This window comes from Prionailurus bengalensis, chromosome C2 (genome assembly GCF_016509475.1).
Source record: "Prionailurus bengalensis isolate Pbe53 chromosome C2, Fcat_Pben_1.1_paternal_pri, whole genome shotgun sequence".
Taxonomy (NCBI): domain Eukaryota; kingdom Metazoa; phylum Chordata; class Mammalia; order Carnivora; family Felidae; genus Prionailurus; species Prionailurus bengalensis.
This window is the reverse complement of record NC_057350.1, coordinates 66,673,961-66,701,597: the sequence shown is the minus strand read 5'-3', so window position 1 is coordinate 66,701,597 and position 27,637 is coordinate 66,673,961. Positions and strand designations below refer to the sequence as shown.

At 44.2% G+C, this 27,637-nt stretch overlaps 1 protein-coding gene across 1 annotated transcript in view; it reads left to right on the top strand.

Moving 5' to 3' along the window:
• Nucleotides 1-820: 820 nt before the first annotated feature.
• Nucleotides 821-27,637, top strand: part of FSTL1 (follistatin like 1) — a 54,897-nt gene continuing 28,080 nt past the window's right edge. Inside the window, exons 1-2 of the mRNA XM_043594265.1 lie at nucleotides 821-1,455; nucleotides 1,617-1,673. Of these exons, the coding sequence (XP_043450200.1) occupies nucleotides 1,453-1,455; nucleotides 1,617-1,673 (60 nt within the window). The 5' untranslated portion in view covers nucleotides 821-1,452. The remainder of the gene's footprint in view (nucleotides 1,456-1,616; nucleotides 1,674-27,637) is intronic.

The following is a 27,637-nucleotide window of genomic DNA, read 5'->3' as shown; positions in this document are numbered from 1 at the left end:
CCTACATGGAAGGGAGAGAGCTTGGATGCGATGTGGGTGAAGAGCGCTGAGAGTTTCTGAGGAGGGGAAGAGCCTAAGGAGGACAGAGTTTAAATCAGGTAGTGAAAATATGGCAACGCATTGCAGTGGAGACTAGGGGAGGAGAGCCTGGAGCTGGAAAGCAACCAGAGGTGGTTTCCAGATTTCCCCAGAGAGGGAAGAGGAGGTCTGGCCTAGGGAAGTGGCAATGTGAGTGGCAGTAAAGAGATGCACGTGAGATCTCAAAGGGAAAACTGCCAGATCTCGGGGAAACCGGGGTCTGGGAAGAGGGGAAACGTTTGGATGGCGCTGCTCTGAAACAGATAGATGAGCAGGCCTGGGAGCTGATAGGAAGTGGGGCTCAGCCTTGGGCACGTTAAAGCTGAGGCGTCGAGTGGATTTGCTTCTCAGCACCAGGGACACCAGACACAAGGTAGGAAAGGGGCCGCAGCTAAGAGTTTGGGGAGTCAACACCTTCAAGGAGGCAGTGTACATTTGAAGGCCCTTCGGAAGAAGTTGGTGGAGATGGGAAGTATGAACAGGGAGGGGACTTGGGATGACAGGGCTGGGAACAAGGGCACAGGTGTGGGAGCAAGGGGAGGGGGGCGGAAAAGAGGAGGGGGACACCACTCCTGGACCAGAGGGGAGGACGGGATGAGGCTGCTGGCAAACGCTGGATTAAGAATCTTTTTAGCAGAGCAGGGCGGCTGCCACCTCTCCCCCCAGGAAATCCACAGTTGAACCCAAAGCAGCCTTCCCCAGGCTGACCGTGTTCTGGGCCCTGCGTCCACTTCCTCGCACTCTCTCTGCCTGCCGCGAGTCCCTGGACCCCGGGCCCGTAAGGGTCCCTCCGCACCTCTGGCTCTCTCTCCATCAGTCGTGGGGCGGAGGGAGGGGGGCGGCTCCGGCTCCCCAGGCCGCAGGGCGCCTTTTCCTCCAGGTTCCCGCCCTGGAACCGGCCGTGAGCCTTCCGCAGCACCGCCCACCTGGCCACCGCCGCAGCCCGCGCCCACGGCCCGCCAGAGCTGCCGCAAGCCTACAGCCCCTCCCGGGGGTGGGGTTTCGGCCCCCCACCCCTCTCCGCCTTTGTTACAGCTTCCCCCCGGACGCCCCCTCTCTGCCTCTGGCCCCCACGTCCTGGGGGCCAGAGGGAGAGGGGTTCGGGTGGCGCCGGGACGCACGCGGGCTCCCCAGAGCGAGGGGCGGGGAGGACGGAGCGGAGCCGGGAGCAGCGAGCCGCGGGGGCAGCTGCTGCAGAAGGGGAGGAGAATGGGGAGGAGCTGGGGGGCAGGCAGTCGGGGAAGGAGGGGTCTTAAGGGGCGGCGAGCGCAGGTCGGATTTCCTCCGAGGCTGCCGATCGGCGGAGCTCCCACCTTCCCTTAGAGCTCTCTGCAGCCGCCCTGCCCCGCGCCCTCCGGAGACCGGGACCAGACCATGGTGAGAGCGGGGCGCGCGGCGCGGCGCGGGGCGCGGTGGCCCGACCCCTCCAGGCGCCCGAGGGTGGACGGGCGGAGGGGGCGAGTCTGCGGGACCCGGAGAAGTTTCCGGGGTGGGCGCGGGGCCCGGCGCCTTCAGCCTCGCTCTTCTCTCTTCCGCAGATGTGGACACGCTGGCTTGCGCTCGCGCTGGTGGCGGTCGCCTGGGTCCACGCCGAGGTAGGTGAGCGGCCGAGGAGGTCCGAACTCGGGATCCGGGGCCACTTGGGTGTGCGCGCCTGGCGGGCTGGGAGTGCGTCCTGGGTATGTTCTCCCGGGGTGGGACTGGGAGTTTCCATGCGTGGGGTGAGGGGGGCGCTCCGAGCAGAAATGCTACTTAACGAAACTTAAACCTCCAAATCAGGAAAAGTAGTTTGGGCCGTAAGCGGGAGCCCCACCGCGGCTAATATGGAGGGAGAGTGGGGAGGGGGGAGAGAGGACGAGCTGGGTGGATTGGGACGGAGGCGGCGACAAGAGCAGCAGCCGAGTTCAAAAAGGCGCCTTTGAGTTCTTTCCTTCACTTAAAAGGAAATTGAGAATAGTTGGGGGCTTTTTGCTTCCAAGGCTGACTCCTTGGGGAAAGGGGCGGGGGGAATCTCCAGAGATTTTTCTTTTAGGGAGGAGAGCCCCCCCCCCTTTTTTTTTTTAAATCTTTTTTATAAAGTAAGTTCATGATTACCAGCATTTTTTTTTTCTTTCTTTGTAAAGTCCTCTCGGATTTTGTGTTCATATCAGGGCTATATAACGGCCTTTAAAAGTCTCAATTTTCCCTTAATCCAGCGTTGCGCAAGTGTAAGAGATCCATTGCTCTGCTCTTTGGGGGCTCCGCGTTTCCAGTCAAAGTATTTCAGCACTTTTTTGGTAATGTTTTCCTTTCAACTCCAGTGACCTTCCTGAGACACTACAAACAAACCAACAAACCCTTCACTCACAAGCCCCTCCATTAACTCAAAGGTTTATGGACAGAAAATAAACAATTCCAAATTCCCTGGGCTCTAGTCTCTCAAACAGTGAGGTCAGAAACCAAACATTTGATAATTATGGCAGGAAATGTGGAAGGAATTAAAAAGCATGAGGGAGAAGAAATGGAATGTACATTACAAAAGAAATAGCTCCCTGGTGGGTGGTTATTCTCTCTCTTTGAATTTTTTTCTTCATATTACAGTTTAGCCCCACCCTTAGCATCATAACTTGAGTCTGCCCAGAAAAAAAATCATAAAAGTATGCAAGGTCTTCATGATTAAAAAAAAATACACATACATTAAACTCTCACTTGATTCACTATAGGTTGCACTGGAAACCCAAGCTGTTTTTACTCACAATGAAATAACAAAAAAAAAAATAATAATAATAACTCCTGTTTACTGGATATCTAATTTGTGTTATAATAAAACCCCATTTTAATGATGGGAAAACTGAGTCAGAGGTTACATAATTTATCCAGTGCCCTAAATTGTTAGATGGTAGGGATAGGGATTTGAACCCAGATAGTCTGGCATCATACCCCAGGTTCTTAACCTCTATCCCACAAAAGGAGTTCACATTTGGTGTGCCTCTTACACAGCACACACTGGGCTACATGCATCATTTCTTTTAAATCTTCCCCAACCTTAATAAGGTCAGCGTTGTTAACCCTATTTTATAGAGGAGGAAGCAGGTTTAGGAGATTAGGTAACCTACTCAAGGTCACATGGCTAGTTATTTCTGAAGAAGGATCTAAATCCAGTTCCGTCAATGTTTGGGGGCCCATCTTGAACACCAGATCTGCTTCTCCTGCATTTTGTCTTCCAGGGTTTGAATTTGAGGGAGGATCTGTCTTCACTGGCTGATTTAACCCTAGTTAAGGAACACCCTTCCATCCCTGCTGTGGCCCTCAAAAGGCAGCTGCAGCCCAATGATGGATGAAGTGAATCCCTGGTTGGTTTTATGGCCAGGCTTAGAATTGCCAGTTAGTGTGTGAAATCATTCAGTGAACTAGAATGCAGATGTGAGGTATGATGAGGCTGTTGGTTCCCAGACCACAAGACTGAAGGCTGAAGGCTGTGTGGCCCAAGGTCCAGGATCTATTCTAGGCAGCCTGTGCTACACCCCTCCCCCTCAGGAGCATTGCAAGGCAAAGCTTTGCTCTCATAGGAAGCTCCCCCAGCAGCAATTTCCTGCTTGAGGTGGAAGAGCAAAGAGTACTCCCACCAAATTCCCAGCTAAAATCAAGAAGTGCTGAGGCATGAAAACTGAGAGTTGGTGCAGAAAGCAGGCTGTGAACTCAGGGTACCTGAGCAGTGAGGAGTATGATCCAGTTTGCATTTCTTGGCTCCAGACTCTTAAGGATTATTTTTTAATCAATCCAATCTCTTGATGTCTGGCCTGAGTAACACATGGCAAGTTTTTAACCTGTGTTTAATAATAATATACCTTTAATTATTAATAAAAAGGTAAAATAACCCCAGCAATTTATTTATTATTTTAAGCATTTTACTGTGTAATTCTGCTTGCAGTAGAATTTTTTTCCTTGCTAGCTATAACAACATATAACAAACATATAGCAAATTAATGATATTTGCAGCCTTTGTTGACAAGAATCCACTTTAGTAGACTTTAGGGCTAACATTGTACAAATATTGTTGAATTTTTAAAAAATGACATTTAGAAAATAAACTTAGTTTCTTGGTGCTTTTTGGTGTAATACAAGTATAATTATTCAACTCAACATATATTTTTTTTAAATGTGATTACCTGACAAATCATGTTGATATTACAAAAAGCCAAGCCTTTGCAGCAGTAGACCTCCAGAACTAGAGGTGTCCCAGATTTGGGAAAAGGTGGTTGTCATCATTATTAATGCCAGTCTATAAATCCTGTTTGGCTAGATTCAAGAAACTATTAGCAAATCTCATTAAGGAAAGTGTTATATTTTGAATGTCTTCCATGGTTTCTTACTTGACACCACTTTTTTTTTTATTGCTTCCTCTCATTCTTACTTTCTTCTTGTCTTAATACCCTTATTCCTTTTAGCAGCCTCCCACAAAATTCTGCCCCATCCACATGAGCTCACTTCTGTGCTCCTTTATATTTCTGTTTGAGGGGATGGTGGGGAGTGTGGCACAAGTCTGTTGAAGACTATACGTTAACGTCTGTATGGATGAGGAATGGGGGGGATGGGTCGAAGCAGCTTGAGGGAGTGCTTCAACTGACAATTACACAGCTACCCCTTTTTTAGATTCTGTTGAGAGGGGGCTTTGTGGGCTCATTCATTCTTCCTCACCCATCCCCCTCCCACTGAGAATTCTAGCAGTTCAGAGAGGTGTTGATGGAGACTGGGAAAGTTTGACAATCCAGGCATTAGGGCATGTGCCCTTGACTCTGAATAGGTGGATCTGAGTATAACATGGCAGGCTGGAGGGAGTCCTGTGGCCCAACTGTCTGCTCCTGAAAGACAGCCTTGGTGAGCACCTAAGCACACTTCCACTCTCCCTTGGTGGTTGTCTCTGCTTGCACTCTGATTGCCAGCATTCCAGGTCTATAATTTCATCATGATAAGTCACATGTACGGGGGACTGATTCACAGATCAGAATGCTCATTTCAGTAAGGAAAAACTTGACCCATGAACTGCGAGTATATCACTTAAGATAATAGTAAAAATAATAACAATTACACAGATGGATGAGAAGATTGTTAGGTCATTGTCCCTCTGATGCCAGATTTCTCATTTACACCCTATTATCAAAATGCAAGTTAATCAACCACCAGGAGTTTTATTGGCTGATGTGGGATCTCCTCTGTATCCTTCAGAATTATCCTAATGGTGGATTTAGGGAGGCCTACAGTCTGGCCCACATCCTCTGACTGCTTCTTGGAGCTGCAGCAGAACTACGATTTTAATATCCATCTTGCACATTAAGCACTAAAATAATATCTTGTTTCCTTATTCATTGGCAAATAAACTACTTGTTGTGATTCTAAAGACCACTATTGGAAATTAGACTGTTAAAACATAGCAGGGACTCTGCTTGAATAGTCAAAACAGATGGGCAAGCACCCTGCAAACTGAGGCTCTGGCCACCGAAAATGTCTTTAGAAGGAGGACATATTCATTTCCCATAGAGGTCCCTGGATTGGGTGATGGAAAGCGCGAGTCCCTTCCCAGGCTCAGAGGAGCTAACTGGGGAGGAACTGTGAGGTAGAGATCAGGGGGCATGGGCTGCAGTGGATGTAATGTCCCAGAGAAGAAAATAAAGTCTTCAAAGTCAGTGAGTTAGAATGATGTGTTTCTAGGAGAATAGAGAAAGTAAAGGATGAACTGTAAATACCAGTGGTCGCATATCATGAATTGAAAATGTCAGTATTCGTTTTCCTACTCTTCAAATAACCGGACATCGAGACAGCATTTCTAGCAGCCACAAATAGAATTAACATAATGACACCAGATATTGTAGGGTTGAAAAATACCTTACACTTAGACGGATTCATTTTGTAAAGCAGGTTTTTAATGTCCTATAGGTCAAATGCATAATTTTCTGTAAGGTGCCATCTTCTGGTGCCTGTAATTTTGGTGTGGGGGGGGGGGGGCTCTCTAGAATTGAGTCATTGACAGCATCGGTCTTCTCTTCACAGGGCCCATCAGGCAGTATCCCCACAGGCCGAGCATGCCCTACACACATGCATAAAGTGCAAGACATGGTCTCTGCCCTCATTACAGTCTAATGATGGGCCAGATGCCTTAAACTGTGGCAGTTGTAATATTATTATAACTATATGATGAACAAGTATCTGTACAATGATAATTATTGCTTTTTTATATTAACATAGGGCTTCCCTTGATTTTTAAAGTATTTTTACATTAGCACAATGCACAAATCTTTAACATAGAGTTTGATGAACTCTTACATCTGGATATACCCATATAGCCAGGACCCAATCAAGGCTGAGGAAGTTGGTGCAGAGAGGAGGCTGTGAACTCCTGGTGTGGGGAAGTAGTTACAATGAAAAAAGTGAGGAGTAGATACCATCAGAGTTACATTTTATCACTCAGGGATCATCATTTAATTAGTGCATCTTCTTCATGTCTGGCCCAGTAACATTTGGCAAGCTTTTAATTTATGTTTCAACAATAAACCTTTAATAAGTAATGAAAAAGTAAATTAACCGTCTCCATATGATGATTACAATTTGGATATTATTTTAAGCATTTTAGCTTATAGTTAGCAGTGTTTATAGCAGAAAATTGATTTTCTTGTTAACTATAAGGACGTATAGCAAACACAGTTAAATACAGTCTTTTTTGACATTAATCCATTTTAGCAGACTTTGGATCAGCTTTAGGGGAGCTGACTTGACTATTTTGCAGATGGATATTCCAGGGCTCAATATAATCTACACTGAGAAACTAAATCAAGAAAAGAAACTCAAATAGTTCTTTTTGATCACTTTGCCCTGGCCATTATTACTTTCAAAGGGACTACATAAGATGTCTATTACATTATTTATGATGGCTAATACTTAAAATTTACTACATATCCAACAGTAGGGGAAGAGTTAAGAGTTAACAACAATATGTGCCACTAAAAGTTATGTTTACAAAAATTTTTAAAGCTCTGGCAAATGATTGTGATTTAATTTAAAAGGCAGAACACCCTCCACTCTGTGCCTTATTCTCACAACTGTGTACAGATTTGTATAGAAGTGTAACAAAATCTTAAAATCCATCTTGAGGATTCTTGTGATCCCTTTCCTTTTTTCAGGAGGAATTTACCGTCCTAGTATATGCTCTTTTATTTAAATAAAAATGTTGAGCTATTTTCTGATAAAATATGAAAAGATAATATGCTCATAAAAAGCTTAGAGAATATGGAAAAGATGAGAGCAAACAATAAAATCAACCATAATTCCACCACCTAAAGATAAATCAGCCCTGCATCCCTTCTTTCAGAGAAACTATCAAAATCAATCAACAAATGTATGTGGTGAGCCTACTAAACACTTGTAGGCAATAAAAATAAGTATGAGGTAACACTACGAGATAAACGGCATGCAGTAATGGGACAAGCATGGCAAACACATCACTACTACCCCCTCCTTCCCCATGACAGACATTGCTAATCAATCATAGGATTCTGTCCTGCTGAGTCTGGAGGAGGTTTGAAAATCCTCAGCAATGTTCTGGGTAGCCACTAGCAATTAGTCTGCATGTGAGATAAAAGATATTTGCCACTACTTCTGGAAAAGTCTATCCAATCTGACAAACACTGGTATATCTTTAAACAAAATTAAGGTGATTAAAAGGCAGAGTTCAGGACTATGTGAAACAAAGACAACATGGGGTAATGGGTGGTATGACTAGGGTAGCGAATAGATGAAATCACACACACACACACACACACACACACACAGCACTGTATTCCTGGCCCAAGCTTTTAACTTCTTTAGACAAATTCCAACACCTTAAAGTGAGCCAAACCCTCTAATGTTGGCCATCAACAAGAATATGATAATGAGAATTTTCTTGGCTGTTCTGATGGAGTAAACAGTTGTTCTTGCTAAGGCTCTCTAAGAGCTGCTGCTGTCATAGATAACAGTTCCTGCATTAGCAGCCATCTGGCAGTAACTTGCTAATAGAAAGCTCTTTGGGTAGTTGGAGTACAAAATATATCCTATAAATCTGCATTTTCTGCTGTGGTTGGAGGATTTCAATGAAATCATTCACAGACTTTTTATGTGCTCATTTGGAAGCCATCACCAATAAGCTATTCCCAGGATTAAGTCTGAAATTTATGACCCTTCAAATGTTCCCTGAATAATCCTGGACACTATTTTTGACCAGCTAAACTGTTGCCAAAACAAGTTGTGTGACACATGGCAAAAACCATGACATGTTGCAGGCTCAGATTTATACATATGTGTGTCATGGGATATTGGCTTGAATTGATAGAAGGAAAGTGGCTCTTTGTCTTTACTTTTTATGTCATTCAAGACTTAAAATTTTTGTGTCTGAGGCAAAATTTGTCTTTTCCGCACAGTCTTTCATTCTGCCCTTCGGTGATAGTCAATGAGTATAAATTATTGATCTACTGAAGTTCCAGACATTATCCCAATCCCTTTGCACATATGCTGCTATTGAGAATAGTGTGGAACTAAAAGGCAATACCATGGAGGTCCCTGTTCTTAAGGAGTCACTACCACCATAGCTCCTTTGCAGCTCAAAAGGACCTGGCCAACTTTAGGGCCCAGATTTATGGCTTTCACAGAAATTTTCACTCCCTTCCTCACCTCTTGCTGCTGGTTCAGAAAACCCTGAAATGCAGCATAGGGATGGATGCCTTCTCAGAACTTGAGACGCTCCACTTGAGTTGCTGGTGCCATTTTCAGCCTGCCTACCTTGACCACTCAACCAACCTATCCAGAAGGTGGCAGCTTTTTGTGTGGAAATTGTGTCTGTTCACGGAGTGCTGATGCTTTTCTCTTGTTTCCCATATTCAGGTCACTCAAACCTTCCACTGAGTTCCTTCATTCTCTTCTCTTGTTTGCCATATCTGGGTGTTTCCAAGTTTTATCTTTTACACAGACCCTGTTACAAGCACCTTCTCATTATTAAGAAAGATGTTATAAAATAATGAGAGTCCTTGACTTCAAAGTCTTGCTCCACCCCTTTCTTGATGATGTTACCTTTTTTAAGCCACCTACTGTCTCTGACTTGCAGCTTCAGTTAAGAGCAAGGGCTTTGGGTAATGGGCTGGGTTTGAATTCTGCCCTTGTCTAGCTTTGAGGCTTTGTGCAAGTAACTTAGCCTCCCTGAGCTTATTTTCCTCATCTGTAAAATGGGAATAATGGCCATCTCTCTGTCTATCTAACCAATGGAAACTGGAAAAGGTTTTCTCTACTCATGAAACATAGTCAACATGAAACACAATCAAGTGCCTCTTAGCAGCCCCTAGTAGGCACTGAGAAAGAATGTTTTTGACTCTGTAATGACTTCAACAAGAGAATTCTCAACTTACATACTAACATCTACTAGGCATTGTGTGTATTTGTACAACCTGTGTGCTGGCTCAGGCTGTTACTATGTTTATCCTTGAGAGGAGGTGTAGCATAATGGTTAAGTGCTAAGACCTTAGAGCTAGATTACCCAAATTTAAATCCTAGCACTACCATTACTAGCCCTGTGATCTTGAGAAACTTACTTAACCTCTCTGGGCCTGTATCCTTATCTATAAAATGGGCATACTACAGGGTATTTACTCCATAGGTTACTTGTGAGAATTGAATGACTTATTACATGTAAAGCAGTTAGAAGAGTGGCTCAGCACATAACAGTACAGTGTTAGCTATTATTATCATCCTAGTGGCATCTATTTATTGGAAGAGCTCCAAAACCCATGGGGTGTGGGTGTAGGTGTGCACATGCACGTCCGTGGCTTACAGAACTCTCCTTGCCTCTTTTACTCTCCAGAGATTAAGGATCACCTTTTTAAATGACACCTGGATGGCTCAGTCAGTTGAGTGTCTGACTCTTGATTTCAGCTCAGGTCATGATCTCATTTTCTTGAGATCAAGCCTCATGTAGGATTCCATGCTAAATGTCCAGACTGCTTGGGATTCTTTTTCTCTCTTCCTCTCTGCTCTCTCTCTTTCTCAAAAAAAAAAAAAAAAAAAAAAAAAAAAAAAAAAAAAGACAACTAGGCTATGGATATTTATTTCAGTGGAGGCTTTGACACCGAGAATTCATATCAGAACTCTTGCTTCTACTGAGCCAATCTTGCTTTCAAACTTCTAGATACTGTCAGTTCTGTGAAGTCAGAACCCTATCATTCCTGCAGAAAGAGAATTAGGTCCTCGTTGAGCCCCTCCCGTTGCACAGGCAGTGGGCTGTGCAAACTAGCATAAGTTCTCCCTAAAGACAGTAAATGAGGGAGAGAACCAAAAAGGGGAAAAGAGGGAGAAAAAGCAAAGAAAAGAGGGTATAAAGTTCTTGGAGGAGCGCCTGAGTGGTTCAGTTGGTTAAGCCTCTGACCAGCTCAGGTCATGATCTCACAGTTCATGGGGTTGAGGCCTGCATTTGGCTCTGTGCTGACAGCTCAGAGCCTGGAGCCTGCTTCAGATTCTGTGTCTTCCTCTCTCTCTGCCCCTCCTCTGCTCTCTCTCTCTCAAAAATAAATAAACATTTAAATAAATAGCTAGCTAGCTAGCTCTTGGAATTTTTCCACATTCAGTTTTTCTCTCCCCTCTGTCTCTCCTTCTTAGATATGGAGGTGGCCACCGGATATCTTGGGTTTTTTGGGGGGATGGTCATTTTTGTCTATTCTTGCTGTCATCCCCATAGCATGCCTGTTACTGGGCCATAAATTCTAAATTTGGGGTTTGGAACATATGATCACGCAAAGGAATAGAACCCTTTGCTTTCACTGTTTGAAAAATAAATACCTACTCTCAAAGACAGGGTAGGGAAGTATTCCTGGAGCAGGCTGGGATTTGTCCCTCTGGGAACCAAGGCAATGCTCTGGGTGTTTGGCACACAAACCTTGAGTCCTCCGCTGGGCACTGCTGTGTCTGGTGGCCAGCCCTGACTGCACCCTCACATGGCCACTGATCCCAGGCCCCAGAGCCAGGTCTTTGTTGCTCCCCGTGCTGCTTCTTGCTCTCCTCTGTGTCTTTCCCTTCTCCCTTCTTGTCTCTCTCAGCTTCCTCCTCCACCATTGAAGCGAGGTCATCCTGGAGTGTTGGCGCCACATTAGGAGCTGCCAACCCCCCGCCCGCCCCCTCCCCTACCACCAGGTTCACATTCTATGCGGAGAAAAAGCTCCCCAGAGTTTTCACACAGTATTTTGCTTCACCCATCTAGGATCAAGTAAAATTTCACAAAGTTAACTCAAGGAATGAAAGAACTGTCACAAACCTGTTCTCTGTCAGGCACTAAGTTAGTGCTGGTGACTAAGACATAGACCCTGTTCCTAAGGGGCCTGCAGTCCAGTGAGGGAGGGAGACAGGAGCAGAGGCTCAGAGTGATCCAGTGTGGTAAGTGCCAGGACAGGCCTGAGAACCCACGCCAGCCCTGGGGGGTCCGGGAAGGCCTCCAAGAGGCCTCCACAATCTGCGCCCTGAAAAATGAGTAGTAGCCAGACAACAGCAGGAGGAGAAGACAAGAGCCTTCTCGTATTTAATTCTCACAACCCGAGAATTTATTACAATCTTCATTTAAAAAAAATTTTTTTCTTAAGTTTATTTATTTTTGAGACAGAGAGAGACAGAGCATGAACGGGGGAGGGTCAGAGAGAGAGGGAGACACAGAATCGGAAGCAGGCTCCAGGCTCTGAGCCATCAGCCCAGAGCCCGACGCGGGGCTCGAACTCACGGACCGTGAGATCGTGACCTGGCTGAAGTCGGACGCTTAACCGACTGCGCCACCCAGGCGCCCCTACAATCTTCATTTTAGCAATGAAGAAACCAAAGCTGAGAGGATACAGTTAGTTACTCAAAATCAGCCACCTAGTAAAGATTAAAGCCAGGATACAAACCCAAACTTCAGCTCTCAAAGCAAAGACTGTGTGTTCCAGGCCCATTGTGTCTTATTTCTGAAAGTGACTTTGAAAACAACCCCCCCAAAAAATGACCAGGCCTAGTCATTTTGGCCACATAGATAGGCATCTGATCTCAACTTGGTTCAGGTTCAGCTGTTTCTCTGACATTACAGCACTTGGAGCTTTGTGTTCAGTGACTCGGGGGATGTTTTAAGGCAGTTTTTTTGTCCTTTGGATGCATTCAGATGTTCCACATTGAGTAAGACCAGATTGAAAGGCAGCTCTAAAAAAACTCCAGCTGAGTTGCTGTGTATGGTTGTTCAGACTGTCTACTGTACCAGTGCAGCTGGCCAAGGGGACCACTGGGGCTGACTGCATCCTGCACTCAATGAGCCCTGGCATGGAGCTTGTCTGTCCACCCAGACGACGGGCGCCTTCTTTCCAACTGAGACACAGAGTTCCCCAAACCCAACATTTGCTCTCAGATATGTGATGCTTATTGGACCACGGTGGCCAGTTCTCCGTCTGTACTTTTATACATATCATTCAGAGTCTTCTAAAATTTTCATAATAGGCCTCCATCAAAAGCCAGTTCTGTATTTTTGTGGGTTTTCCTCATGGATTTAGCTAATACAAATAGAAATGTAAAAAACCTGTTCTTTTGCACCCACAAATGTGCTACGTTGGGCTGTTGCCCAACTCCATCTAGTTTGGGAACTGTGATTCCCCAGGAATTAGGAAAAGCATTCCTAGCTTCTCCCTGATTGCTGGATTAGCACAGCCTCCCTCAGCCCACAGCTGAATTCCAGCCCTGAGGAAGAAATGTCTTATTAGACTGAGTGAACTCCCAGCCTGGAGCCTGTCAGAGGCGGTGTCATGTGTTTGCATTAGCTGAACAAAAAGCAAGCAGGCTTTCTGGCCTCACTCCCCCTCCTCCCGCACCCCCCTCTGGAGGGGCCGGTTAAAGTCTAGACAGTGTCTGCTTGGCACTATGCCTTTTTAGCACAATCTGCACGGTTCTGCAGCTCTCGCTTGGGTTGCCTTTCCTCACTCACTTCCCCGGTTTTCTTGGTCGGCCTCAAACTGTCTCGGGGAGACTGGCATGAGCCGCACACATAAGAAGCAAGTGAGTGAATTTATGAGACCATCAGGTTTCAGCTGTCTGGAGAGGTTCGCAGTTGAGGAAATACCAGCAGTGCTGGCTGAAGCTGTGTCTGAGCTTACAGAGATCCCTGATGTGAGCTGGCTTCAAACAAGCCTCCGCTTCTTGGCCAGACATGGGCTGGAGTGAACAACCCACGACAGACAGTGGCACCCAGGTCTTGAGCCTCTTGCCTTCCATTGGTAGTATGAACTTGGGCAAGTCACCGGCCGCCTCATCTTGAAAATACGGGGGTTAGAGCAGGTGAGCTCTGGAACCCAGCCCAGAAATCCTATCCATAGGAAAGGAGGCAGACATGTTAGGTTGGATTGTCAAAATTCTCTTAATGGAGTTAGGATATTTGATTAGCTCTTGTCTGAATTGATGGTCCCGAGGAGGAGCGGTTTGAAAAGAGAAGCTGGCCCAGGAGTGGGAAAAGAGTGACTAAAAGCAGTTGGCATTTTGTGTGTCTTACTGTCTCCTGCGTGTATGGAGTGCAATATAAATAGTACAGCATGTGGCACCCAAGCAGTCTGCATGCCCAGGAATCCCAAATGCTGTTTACTCTATAGAAAGGAACCACTTGATTTTCCACTTCAGAAACCAGCTGCTCAACAACACTGGGCAAGAAATGAAGGATGCTGGGTCTCTGGGGTTGAGTGAAGAATTTTTTAAAAAAGGAAGACAACCCAGAATTCTAAAGTGTGCAACTTGAGCTTTTATTGAACTGATTAAAAAAACAAAGACAAAACTTTCTTCTGACCTTTGTAAATATAAGTTAAAATAGAAATTAAATATAAATTAAAAATAACGACGCAGAGGTGCCTGGGTGGCCCAGTTGGTTTAGGCATCTGACTCTTGATTTCTGCTCAGGTCAGGATCTCACAACCATGGGATCGAGCCCCACATCAGGCTCTGCCACAGTGAGTGTGGAGCCTGCTTAAGATTCTCTCTCTCTCCCTCTGCCCCTCTCCCACTTGTGTGTATTCTCTGTCTCTAAAATTAAAATAATGATGATGGTGATGATGATGATGATGATGATGATGATGATGTAGTATTGAAATGGCTTATAAAAATAACTGTCTGAAAATGCTGTGTGGACCCTAATATTGCTTTCTGGGTCACCAGTGCTACCTGGCCCATGACCAGGATCCTGGGTTTCCTGAACAGGTATTGATGAAGTTGCTGCCCTGGCCCCCATGCCTTTCTCCAAATCAGTTCAGGGCTGTTATAGCTGAGGGCACTGCTCTTTGGCCTTGACCTCAGCAGTTAAATCAAGTGACTTGCAAGGGTGAACTCAGTAAGGAAACAGAGGCCAACACTGATGTTTTAGTTCCACTTAAATGCTTAGTATCTTAACTGCACTCCAATTCCTAAATACCAGTAGTGAAGCCCAGTATGCTACATTGTACCCACTGTCAGTTCTGCATGGGGCCGCCCAATGTTGCCTGTGGTTTTCTGCATAAATCTACTTGTACACAAGTGTCAGAATTGAATTAAAATTGTCTGTGCCCCAGAATAGCCTGTATACACAGACACACACATACATTTTGCTACTTAATTGACATTACTTGAGTTAGATTTCACTACTTGGAGAGTATGACTGTCTACCTTTAGCTCAAATACACTTCCCTCACAAAAACCTCCAAATTTCTATTGAAACTAATGAAGACAAGCATGTATGTTATTAAATTTCCCCTAATGCGACTGTTTCGTTTAATTTAGTTCAGTATTTGATCTGTGTTATACTGTCTTGATTCCTTTCTGAGCCAAGGCATATAGAAAATAGTGATAAGGAGGGCTTATTTTTGTGGTTGTGAAGCGTCTTAATGAGAGTTAACTTTATCAGTGCATGTTATTCATTTATTCATTTGTTCATTCATTCATTTCCTACCTCATTCCAAAACTAAGATGTATGTTTTTCCTTTCAAATCCCATAGCTAGCAGGTCCTGCTGTCTTCTGTTAGTGCTAGGCTAACTATTTTCGGTGCTGGGGAAGGACCCAAGTTTGTGGCATATTTGCAACAGAGAAAAATAAAATAAAGAACGCAAAGACAGAAAAATTTCTGGTGACTCTCACTAGGATACTTGGCTCATCTACATAAGAGACTGTTAAAAACTGAGAACAAACTGAGGGTTGATGGGGGATGGGAGGGAGGGGAGGGTGGGTGATGGGTATTGAGGAGGGCACCTTTTGGGATGAGCACTGGGTATTGTATGGAAACCAATTTGACAATAAATTTCATATATTAAAAAAAAAAGGATACTTGGCTCATCTAAACTTCAGTAAGAAATTGATGATGTGTAGAGTTTCTGTTAGAGCAGCTAAAAGCTATTAAACTGGGCACAGACTCAGACATACTTGAGTTCCCTTTATGGACAAGGTCCCTATAAGGAGGACCCAGGTGGGTTTCTGGGGTAGCCCGCCTCAGCTCACAAAAACCTGCTTTGGGATGCAGGCAGGTGTCACAAATGCTTGATATTCTTAGTTTCACTCCTCCAGGGACATCCTTATCCTTGGGTCTTCTCTGTATGCCAAAATTATGATGCTACAATTAATTGGGGTCAGGCTGAGGTCTATGTCAGAAGCAGGAGAATTCAGCTGACTTCTTTTCCCTTAGACTCTTAAGAATCTTTCAGGAGTGAGTCCATTTGTGCTTTGTCCCCCACCTCTCCTCTAGTCTTCTATCCTTGGCATTTTCTATTTTCTTTCCTTTCTTATCCTGTGTGGCCTTGGCCTTGCCAACAGCCACATGCAGAGAAGCAGACTTCCTGGTTTAGCTATTTATTTTTAGGGTAAAGCTTTCCACTCCATGCATTAATTGGTGTCTGCATCATGTTCAACACAAGAGTAATTTTCTGCATGGCACTAAGGGCTGGCTAATGATCAAAGAAAACTCCAGGACAAGGACACCTACTTCAGGTGTGAGTTCATTAGAGGTTTCTCAATTTCCTTTCTTGGGGGGATGGGACTAGAAGGGAGAATGGGGTTGGGAAGTATTTTGAGTAAAGAGGCCAGACATTGAAGTTTTCTTTGCTGAACATTGGGTATATTCAGTATTCAGTATTCACTGCAGTATTTCTTCCTTCCTTCTTTCTTTCTTTCTTTCTTTTTTCTTTCTTTCTTCCTTCCAAGAATGAACAGCAATCCTTTTTTTTTTTAATGTTTATATCTTTTGAGAGAGAAAGAGAGAGCATGAGCAGGGGTGGGGGGCAGAGAGGAGAGAGAACCTAAGCAAGTTCCACCCCATCAGCACAGAGCCCCATGTGTGGGGCTGCATTTCACAAACCATGAGATCATGACCTGAGCTGAAATCAAGAGTCATATGCTTAACTGAGCCACCCAGGCACCCCTAGATTTATTTCTTAATAAATTTCCTAAACTACTTGGGGGCCATATTGTTTAAAGGACAATTACTAAGTTAATGCTTTATCTCTGAGAGATACAACTGGACAACAGTCTGTGTTTTTCTTTGTTTTCTGCAAAAGAACGTGTATAGGTAACTAGACTTATGGGGATTATTTTGTAATACATAAAAAATATCAAATCACTATGATGTACACCTAAAACTACTAGTATGTGAATTATACTTCAGTAAATAAAATCAAAGAAAAAACCATGTGCAATACAACCTGGAGGATAATAAGAAACTATAAAAGTTGTTTTTTTGTGTTTGTCACTTGCCCTATTTAGGCTCTCTGTTTGCTCAGACAAAACTAAGAAAACTATGAAGATAATAAATCCTCTAAGAACAACCAATGCTTGAAGATTGTTAAGCCCACTGTGTTGGTCATTTTACAGCATAGGTCATTTCTCTCTAATTTTCTTTACATATTTGATCAAATAGAAGGCTCTTCATTTCTTGCTTAAGTTGCATCATTGAATTGCTGGTGGGTTAGAGAGCAAGCTGCGATCCTGCTGCGATCCTCCACAGTGGCTGTATTTCATTTGGTGATTGGGTTATTTTTCTACGTAATGCTACGATTATTTTGCCCAGTGTAAAATAAATCACATTGTCATTTAAGAGCCGTAATGACTCATGTTCCAGTAGCCTGGAATGTAAAGACCTCCTCATTCCCAGTGATCTATTGTTTCTCCAGGAGAAAATCTTCTCTCTGTTGAGGTTGGTGAAATGAGCCTGTGTGTGTGTGTGTGTGTGTGTGTGTGTGTGTGTGTATGTGTGTGTCTCCAGACAGCTGAGAATAATGAGCTCTAGATTACCAATCCCTAGGTTTAGATGTGACAATAGCCATATTCTGAATATCATGGTATTTTCTTTGAAAGGGAGACAGAAAGTAGGGAATTCTAAGCCCAAGAGTGTTCAAAGCATGTGAACTGCCCCCAAATAATTCTTGTTTTAGAAATAAGTGGAATAAATAGGAAGAAGGAAACTAGTGATGAGGAGGCCTGAAGGAAGAGGAGAGAGGCAGTGATGAGGGTAAGAAATTCTCACTGTTACTTGTAGTGGGGTAAGTAAATGAATATGAGGCGATAAAGTGGAGAATTTCTGGTCTTTATCTTATGTGCTGCATGAGGAAATACTATGAATGAACACTGCTGATCTATACAATCAGAGAAGATATGTCTGCTTTTGTGAAGTGAACATATGGTCTGTAGGCAAAACTCACAAGTACAAATGATAATGTAAAAGCTATAAATTAAAATGGCACCTGTATATAGAGTATATAGCAAGAGTGATAATGATATAAAGTACCTTACACAAGGTAAGTGCTCAGTAAATAGTAGCTGTTATTCTTGATGTTTTTGCTTGAATTCTAAGGCACAGGAAAACTGCAGGGAGAGACATACAGATTCTAGACCCATGTTTCTCAAATTGTCTTGAGTGATGCTAATATATGTGCTAGGTTAAGTGGTTCTTTAGTTGCAGGATTTTTTAGAACTTTACAATGTTCATGTGCATTATTTATTTTCTTTTCTAGGAGGAAAGTATCATAAGCAGTGTTTCCCAGGCATTTTGCCATTGAACACCATTTCCAATATTCCATTAGTATTTCAGTGCTGTGTTCCATGGAACAGTTTGGAAACATGGGTCAATTCTGAACAGATTTTCATAAGCAGAGTCCATTTACACCTGACTCCAGGTCTTAGTGGGTTGTTGAACCCACTTCCTAAACTAATGCAATTTCACTGAGAAGGCATGGGGAAGGCATGGGACCTACCTGGACCCCAGGGCCAGTCCAAGGGAAGATCCTTCTGGGAGTGACTCCATACTGGACGCTGGTATGGCCATGCCCATATCTATCTAAAACTGGCTGAGGTATTTTTTGATTATCAACTCAAAGTATCCAGGAGTCTTCTTCTGGAGTTTTCACTTTTCCTATCCATTCTCAGCCCATCAGCAAGTCCTGCTGGCTCTACTGTCAGAATATATTACCTCTTCTTTGACTGTTATTAGTCTCCATTGCCACCATCCTACTCCAGGCCACCATCATTTTGTGCCCGGACTATTGCAGTAGCCTCTTAGCTGCTCACCCCTTTTTCCTTCACGCCTCTCTCCATCTACTTCTTTATATAGCAATCTTTGTGAAACACGTATCTGATCACTGTGTAAAAATCCTCCAGTGTTCCCCATTTCATTAAGAATAAAATACAAAGTTGTTATCAGTGCGTACAAGGTCATACATGCACCATGCTTTGCCTGCTTTTCCCAGCTAATCTCTCACTGCTTTCCCTGCTAGACCCTATGTTGCAGCTACACTGGGCTTTTTCTGTTACAGGAACATAACAAATTTCGCCCTGCTTCACAACCTTTGCACTTTTTTTCCTGCTATCTGAACTGCTCCTTTCATTCTTAGGTCTCAGCTCAAGAGAGCGTTCCCTCACTCAGTCTAAGGGGTGCCCCCTCTCCTAGATGTCTGTCAAACATATCCTATGTTCTAAATAATCATCACAATCTGAAACGACCTTGTTCATTGTGTTTCTTTTCACTCTCCTCTCTCTAGAATATGTACTTCTTCCAGATACAGTCCTTCTCCATCTCATTTACCAATGAATCCCAAGCACCTAGAACTGAACTTAGCAGATACCAGGTGCTCAGTAAATATTTGTTGAATTGATCCACTGGTCAAATGGGTTAATTAATGAATCCAAATATCTCCTACATAATATAAGGAGATGCATGATATCCTGCCTGTAATTTTTGATCTCCGTGTCAGATTCTGTAAGTATTTGTGCAGCTGGGAAGATGGTTGATAGCATCTGCCCATCAACACTTTGCTTAACGTTGGACATGGTAGTAATGCTGGGCTTGCTTAGTCTGACACCTGGATTCTGATTCTCTCAGCTCCAGGTGAAGTTGGAATATAAGCAGAGGCTTACTGAATAGTAAGTATTTTTATTCTTTCCCTCCATGATCAGCAATTCTGATTTAACTGGGCATCGTTCCCAGAGTAAACTAATATCCCAAGGAATATAAAGTAAAGCATTAAATTAAATTCTGTTGTCAGTGGTTGTTTGCCCCAAAGCCTCTGGTCACTTTGTTTTCTGACCTCAACATTTGCTGAGACCTTTATTTTTTGGGATCCTTTCTGCTCTTGCTCTGTCTCCTGTTCATTTGAATGGCAACTGTGCCCTGTTCATTTGAATGGGCAAAACAGTGTCATTGGATTTGCACATTAGATCTCAGAGGATCTTTTATCCTGGGGAAGGCTCCACCAAGGGCACAGTGATCAGCAGTAGGTCGGGTCTTAGGGAGTAGACACTCCTACTTACCTGCACCTTATTCTGTAATCCCTTGCTCTTGACTGTAGACCAGTTTCTTGACTTCCAGAGTATGTTGGCCACTTTTCAGTGCAGTCAGGGTAACCAAAAGCAGTTAAATATGTGGCATTTCTCTCGTGTTTAATCAGTTAAAAATGAAGAACAGAGCTTTGAGAACTAAACTGCTACATAATACTTAGTGTTTTTATTGCAAATGATAATCTGTAGCAACTAAGCTACTAGGTTTTTGTGTAGAGTTTCTAATGTAGTCCTTGGGGGGACACAAATTGAACAGAAAAGGAGGTCTTTGTACATTGTGGGTACAGTTTGAAAGTCTAGCAGGATTTTAATCTTTGCAAAAATAGGGAGCTTTGCTACAGTGGAGTCGAATACCTGGCAGTCTCTCATTGGTGGGCCCCCTGCTTCAGATACAGCCTGATTGGCCAGCACAAGTAGGTTTTACAGCTCCTTCCCCCAAGCTGTGACTTCCCTGCTCCAGGGAAAGAATGCAAGGCAGGAATGTCTCAAGAAGAATAGAATGTGCATATTTTCGTTGACTTTAAAATTGTGTGTGTGTGTGTGTGTGTGTGTGTGTGTGTGTGTGTGTAAGTGTAATATTATTGAAAATTGGCAGCAAGAACATGTAGCAGTTGAGCCAAAAAACTAAAAATAAATAAATAAATAAATAAATAAATAAATAAATAAATAAAAGGTTTTGAGAAACATCCCTACATTGCCAAATTTATCCATGGTCTCTTATGCAAAAAAAAAAAAAAAAAGAAGAAGAAGAAAAGAAAAAAGAAGTAAGTATTAAGAGAAGTTTCAAAATACAAAGCCATACAAGGTACAAAAGGAGGTGGCACATACTTTATTTTATAAAAGAGGCTAGAAGGGTCGAGTGACTCATCCATAGGCATTAAAAGCAGAGTCAGTTAAGCTTAAGTAGCCATGAGGCCTGCCCGTTTTCAAAGGACTGGCTATTCACTACCTTTACTGTCCTGGTCCCAGATGTAGCCCAGCATGCTGTCTTACCCAGGTGTGCAGATATCCATTGACTTCAACTATATACACCACTTACAAGACATTCCTCGTTAAAGAGAGTCTTACTCTTTCTACCTAAACTCTCCTCAGTTCAGCCCTCAGTAATATGTCAGCTCTTGGAACTTATTAGAGCTGGGTTGTTCAGTAGGAAAAGCCACCAGCCACAAGTGGATGTTGAGCTCTTGCAGTGTGGCTAGTCCCATTAAGATGTGCTATAAGTATAAAATGTATGCCAGGTATCGAACTGCATATGAAATAAAGCATGTAAAACGTCTCCCTAATTGGTTACATGCTGAAATGGTAATATTTTGGCTATATTGGCTTAAGTAAAACCAATTATTAAAATAATTATTTCTTCTGACTTTCTAAAATTTTGCTCGAAATTTGCAAATCTTCTGTGAGACTGGTATTACATTTCTGTTGGACACTGCTGCTTTAGAGACTTGTCACTTAACTGTATATCACATGTAGTTCCACCAATGCCTGGAGTTGTTACTTATTAGATTGTGTTGTTATTAAAATTCCGTGTATTTGCGCCCCATCTCCTCATCTAAACTGTCAGCAGCTTAGGGACATGGGCTGTGCTACCATGTGACTTTCTTAAGGACATGTGGCTTTCTTCCTTGAGACCCCAGCATCCAACCTGATGTTTGGTATTTTGTCGTTCAGTTACTTGCTTGGAAATAGGTTTTGTCCAATTCTACTTTGGACAATGCTAAGGAAGTGCAGATTAATTTGTGTTTGCAGTGTTGCTTTTTTTCAAAGGCACTGATTTTATCTAGTTCTTAATTTGTTCCAGAAAGGTTAATATTCCTCTAAACTGGACTCTTAAAATCCAGGGGACCTGCAGTGGATGTCAAAACTTCCCGGCACACGTACCCAGCAGAGAGCAGTGCTGTTCATTGATGATTACAGGTAGTAAGGAGCTCCTTATTGCCTCCCAGAAATCTTGGGGAAGCTCCACATTAAGCTCAGAGATTTGCACCCTACTGTCTAGGACCTGTCTGCATTTAGGTCAGGCAAGTAAGACAAGATAGCCCCAGTGGCTCCCAGCCTTGAGCCAAGGTTGAGAGAAGAGGACCATTACTAGTCACGGTTGTCCTGTAACTGCCAGGAACTTCTTTAAAATAGCTGTGATTCCCAAAGTCCCTGAGAAACTACTAGGGGATGCACCCTGGGTGGGCCTTACACTCTAAACATTCCACAGTTTTGTAACTGAGCTGTCACTGAACCACATTCTCATAATTTCTGGGCTGGTTATATTCTGCCTAAAATACAGTCATTTCTGCTGGTTCCCTGGGAGAGTTTAAACCTTCTCTGGGTTTTGTGACCACAGAATCCTGAGCCACTGTTTTTGATTCAGTTGTTAAGGAATGTGTAAGAATGCACACCTGAAAACCTCCCCTCTTCAGGCAGAGATTTATGAGGTCTCTCTGCTGTGGAGTGATCCCAGTCTATTGACTACACTATTGCCATAAATCCATAGAGAATGATCTCTCTTTGGCAATAATGCGTGAAATGAATGTTTTTCTCTTTAGAGAAGCAGTTGGAAGGATTTGTAATGACCAAGATTTTGAAGGAAAGTGGTCCTGTTTGCCCAGGTTCCCCAGCTTTGCAGAGCAGAACCCCACGAACATCCTCATATGGCAGTTGAATCAAGGGAGATTAAGGTTGCAAGGGGGAAGCACATGCCCAAAGTAGTACTTTCTTTGAGTTTCTCATCTTTCCTAGGTTATGTCCTAGGAAAATCAAGTCCCCAAATCTGTAGCTGGGCTTCTGGGGGCTCATAGACACCAGGTTAGAATTTTCACTCTGTAAATAAAACTAGTAATTTTTCCCCTTAGGTAGCCTGTTAATTAAGGTGGCCAGATGTCACAGTTTATGCCTATTGTCCAAGTATGTCTGTTTTAAAGGTCCCATTTTGATTTCAGAAATATTCCAATTTGGCTGATAAAATGTTTGGTTGCCCTACTAAGAGCAGACATTCTTCTGCTCAAGCTCACATACCCCTACTTGTCCTGTGGTACCCACCCAGCATCCGCCGCATGCAGGAACTAGACTCCTTAGTGATATGTAAAGTAAGCTTGCAGCTTCCCCTGCTGATCCCCACACTAAGATCTAGAAAGCTCCTGGGACCAGAGACTGCCCAGAGAACAATATCACCTGTACACATCCTCCCAAGAATTGACTTCTCCTTAATTCCTTCCTTCAGATGCCATCTGAAGGGAGCGCTTCATCTGCATTTGGAATGGCTCTGGGTGTGTATCTGGGGTGTAGGAAGTGGGGGTGAGGAGGAATTGGATGGGGAGGGTCCTCAAGAGTGTAGGATTGGGCAAGGGGGAGAAACAGACCCTGCCCGTGGATCCTGAGGGTGATGAACACCACCTGCCTCTGGCATTTCCTTGGAAGACTGTATTCCTCGGACTCCAGGTTCTCCTGGCCGACAGTTGCCATGGCAACAGTGTCTTAAGAACTTCTAATTACATCTGTCTGCTTCTCCTAGAACCATACCAAGCCACACATATGGTGACTTCATTTAGCATGGAGTTTCTTGCTGGGTTTTAACCCCTTATGCATTCCACAGGCTGGAGAATAATTGCTGGGATGCTGGAAACTTGACAGCTGCTTTGCAGCCACACTGCCCCCAGAGTCCCAGGACTTTGTGTTTTTATTTATTTATTTTTTGTTTGTTTTTAAAAAAATTTTTTTAACGTTTATTTATTTTTGAGACAGAGAGAGACAGAGCATGAACAGGGGAGGGGCAGAGAGAGAGGGAGACACAGAATCGGAAGCAGGCTCTGGGCTCTGAGCCATCAGCCCAGAGCCCGACACAGGGCTCAAACTCACCGACCGCAAGATCGTGACCTGAGCTGAAGTCGGAGGCTTAACCGACTGAGCCACCCAGGCGCCCCTGTCTGTGTTTTTAAAATAGACTCCCACTGTTATGCTCTGCTGGGTCTCTGGGTTTCTCTGCTCCATTTTGTTCCCGTCAACCCTAACCTCCGTGCTATCTTCCCTCTTGCCCCCTCTGTCTGTCAAATGGTCTCAGCTCTTGGTTGGACATCACAGTTCTTTTTAAGATGCCCAGCACCCTGGGAACTAAAACAGTTGGGCACAGCAATAGCCTAGCCCTTCCAACTCACATTGCAGTGTATTCCAGGCTGCTGTAAGGTCAGCCTCATAGATGAGCCAGAAGGGAGTGGTTGGAAACCTCCAGAACATGCTGGCACACGGGGGAGGGGTAGAATAAGGCAATTTATTCTTTCTCATGTTTAGGGAGACTGACCACGTACCTTCTACCTCCCTTCTACTTCATACGACAACGTAGGAATAGGATTCCTTAGGAGAGAGAGCATAAAACAGCTGCCTTGCCTCATTTCACAATTAGGCCTATTTTCACAATTTCTCTTGGCCTGTCATCCTTGCTTATTTTTGTCTCTACTTCTCCCTTGTGTAGGTCATCAAGGTGTGAGGCTGCTCTGTGATGACCCCCACCCTACACTCTGAAGTCCCACACAATTTTGCCTTCCCACGAGGTACCCTGCATTGCCACATTGCCTCCTCTTCCATTCTCCCCCAAGCACGTTGTCATTCCTTCAGCATATCTGCTGGATTATACATTAATTGTGAACAAAGGAAATGACTGAAAGCCATTTCAGTCCCCCATTGCTCTCCTGTCCACCTCACCATCATGCACGCGCGCGCGCGCGCGCGCACACACACACACACACACACACACACACACACCAGTGTCTTTCTGTGGGTCTAAGATAATCTCTCATTAGGGAATTCCAGGCTGAATATTTATTGCCAGGTGAAGAAGGGTGGTGTCTTTAGGCTATTTCCCCAAAAAACCTGATCCTAAAAGGGGGCAGCCCCAGGAGAGGAATTGGCCCAGGGGCCTTTGTGACCCTGCCGTAGGGCCTTAGGGTTGTGTGTCTCAGTCACCCTTTGATACTTTCAACAAAGGTCGCTTGAGTGGCACAGGGCACTATGCCAGGACCAAGCCTTGTCCTCTAAGGGTTTAGCTGGGAAGCCAAACTCTGCATAATCAATTAAATTTTCTAAAAAGTGATCAAAATGAGTTCAGAGATGGATGGAGCAATTCATACCAGTCAAGAGGGAAAGGTCACCGAGGATGGAGTTGTGGAACTTGAGCTGAGCTTTGAAGGACAGGAAGAATTTGTGTAATTCAGACAATCAATCAGCCTTCCCAGATGGTGACATTATTTTTTTAGCTGGTCTTGTGGGACATTCTCTGCCCATTTGAAGGTTAAAGAAGCATCTGATAATCCCTCATGGTGCTGACATTTTCAAAGGGTAATGAGTTTTCATTTCAAAATGTAGGACCTCAGGTGCCCTGTACCCTTCAGTTTGGCCTGCCGCTGCTACCTGCTGTACTCACAGATAACCTCCTAAACCTTCCTGTAGCCAGAGGACTTTAGAAGTGAGGGTTACTGGAGGTGAGGAGGTCAAGGATCTTGAGCCCACATAAACAATGAAATCACCCAGGAGACAGGAAGAAGACTGAGTCACTGCCAAAGTTAATGTGGCAGTGTTAAATGAGGCCAAGTACATTTCAGTAGCCATCTGAATCAATGCCAGGTCATGCGGACCACCTTGGGGAATAGTGGGTTAACTGTCAGTTTTAGGGGGAGCCACATGCAGATTGGGATAATGGAAAGGAGCTGCAGATGTGGGGACTGTTCTCCGGCTTGAGGAAGGAACCCACGTTCCCTGCACACTGGATTCCTTCTCTAGTATGTGGTATCGGGAACTACCCAGAGTCTACCTAAATTCAGTAGAGCCCAGGGAAAAAGGAATGGAGAGGAGAACTTGTAGCTCTTAGCCTATATCCATACCTCTTTTGCTTTCTACCAAAGCAGGAATAAATCCTACATTCCACTCAGAAGTTCAAAGAATGTGAATCCTGTTTGGTTCAGTGCTTGGGGAACCTTGGGGAGGTGGAGAGTTGGCTTGGGATGGAGCGTCGGGAATGCTTGGGGATGTGCAGGGATGTTGATCCAGATGTGGTTAGCACTGCAGGGGACACTTCCAAAACCAGTTCTCTCGGAGCTCTCCCATAGCTGCCCTGGAGCTGTCTCCCCTCTTAGTGGAGGGTATTGGGATTTAGGTGTGGGGGTGTTTTTTTAACTTTTAATCAACCATTTGCCTTGAACTACATGTGGAAATAATTAGAGCATGGATGCTGAGTAAATGTGAGCCCTGGCAGTCCCAGACATACTTCAGTGACAGGTTCTTGGCAGGAATGAAGAATTGTGAATCTCATGTGAATTTCCTTTAGCCATTCTCTCCCTTTTATTCTTGCAAGGCAAACACAGAATAAAAATGTCATTTAATGGCATTCAGAGGGAGAAAAGGGTTCCAAGCAGTTAACCAAGAGTGAAATCAGGCCACTCAATTGGGGTCCCATTACTACTCCTCTGATTTCCTCTGTCATGACCCAGGAGAGAATGAAAAGGCATTGCTTACAAAAATTCTTTAATTCCTCCACTCAGACCAACTTTAATTGGTCAACTTTAATTCCTCCACTCAGACCAAACAAAGACTTGAAACACTCTCAGGAGACTATCCATAACCAGTCTCTAGTTTGGGTGTCTAGGTTAACTTCCTTGAGAGATTAAAGTTTGATACTCAGGAACATCTGAAATGGCAAATTTCTGTGATTTCTAGTTAAGAGAATCTTAACAGTTTAAGGGACATGGGCATCATCTACAATTCTTTCCTTTTATAGATGGGGAAATTGAGGCCCCTTTCTCCGGTGTCTTGCCCTAAGTCACACAGTGTTGGAAGCAGAGAGACATGTGTCCAGGGCCTCTCTCCAGGTTCCTGTATCAGTTCTCGTTACATAGGACCTCACTGCCTCTGTCTGGTCTGGCCTCTGGTTCAGGTTTCCACAGAGGTTTAAAGGTTGTGTTGTGTTGTGTTTTTTGCTGTCTCATTCCAACATTTGCCAAATCATTTCTCATACAATGGCATTCATCACCTGTTTCATCACCATCCAGCTCTCTAGATGTCCTGATTTTGCTTCCAGTTTTCTGAATGTGCTTGCTTTGCTTTCTTGGCTGCTTTGCCCTCAGAGCCCTCGTAACAGTTGTGCAGGCTGCTCACTGCATGGGGAGGTGAAGGGGGCTGAAGTCCAACCTGCACTGATTACTGAGCCCTGTAGCCTGGTATGGGGTCGCATCTGCCCAGAGGGGAAGGCACCTTCTCTGGCTTGCAGAGAGCCCCCATGTGGGCTGCTAGCAACCTGTTCTTCCTGCTTCTTGGCCACCCTCAGCCCTCCATTTCCACCCTTTCTTCCTGAGCTCATGTGTTCTCTTGGCCCTTTTCTTACTCCTACATGGATCATGACCAGATGTGCTTCTCTAATCCTTTATTTTCAACTGTCAGTGGGATGTTTTACTGTTGCCTTAGACTTAAAGTCCATGACTGACTCATCATCACTGACCCCCTCCCCGCTCAGCCTCTGCCTGGTCTCCATCTCTGGCAGACACACTAGCAAACTTCCAGACCCTCAAAGCCAATGATCTTGGTTCTCTGGTTTCTCACCTTCCTCTCTCCTATCTGGTATGTGGCCAGACCTCACTGTTCTTTAGGACTTTCTCCTGAATTTCCTCCTTTCTCTGTATCTATGCCACCACCATACACGAGACTTTCATCATCCCCGGCACTTGCTACCTTGTTTCCTTGTGCCCCCAAATTCTTCCT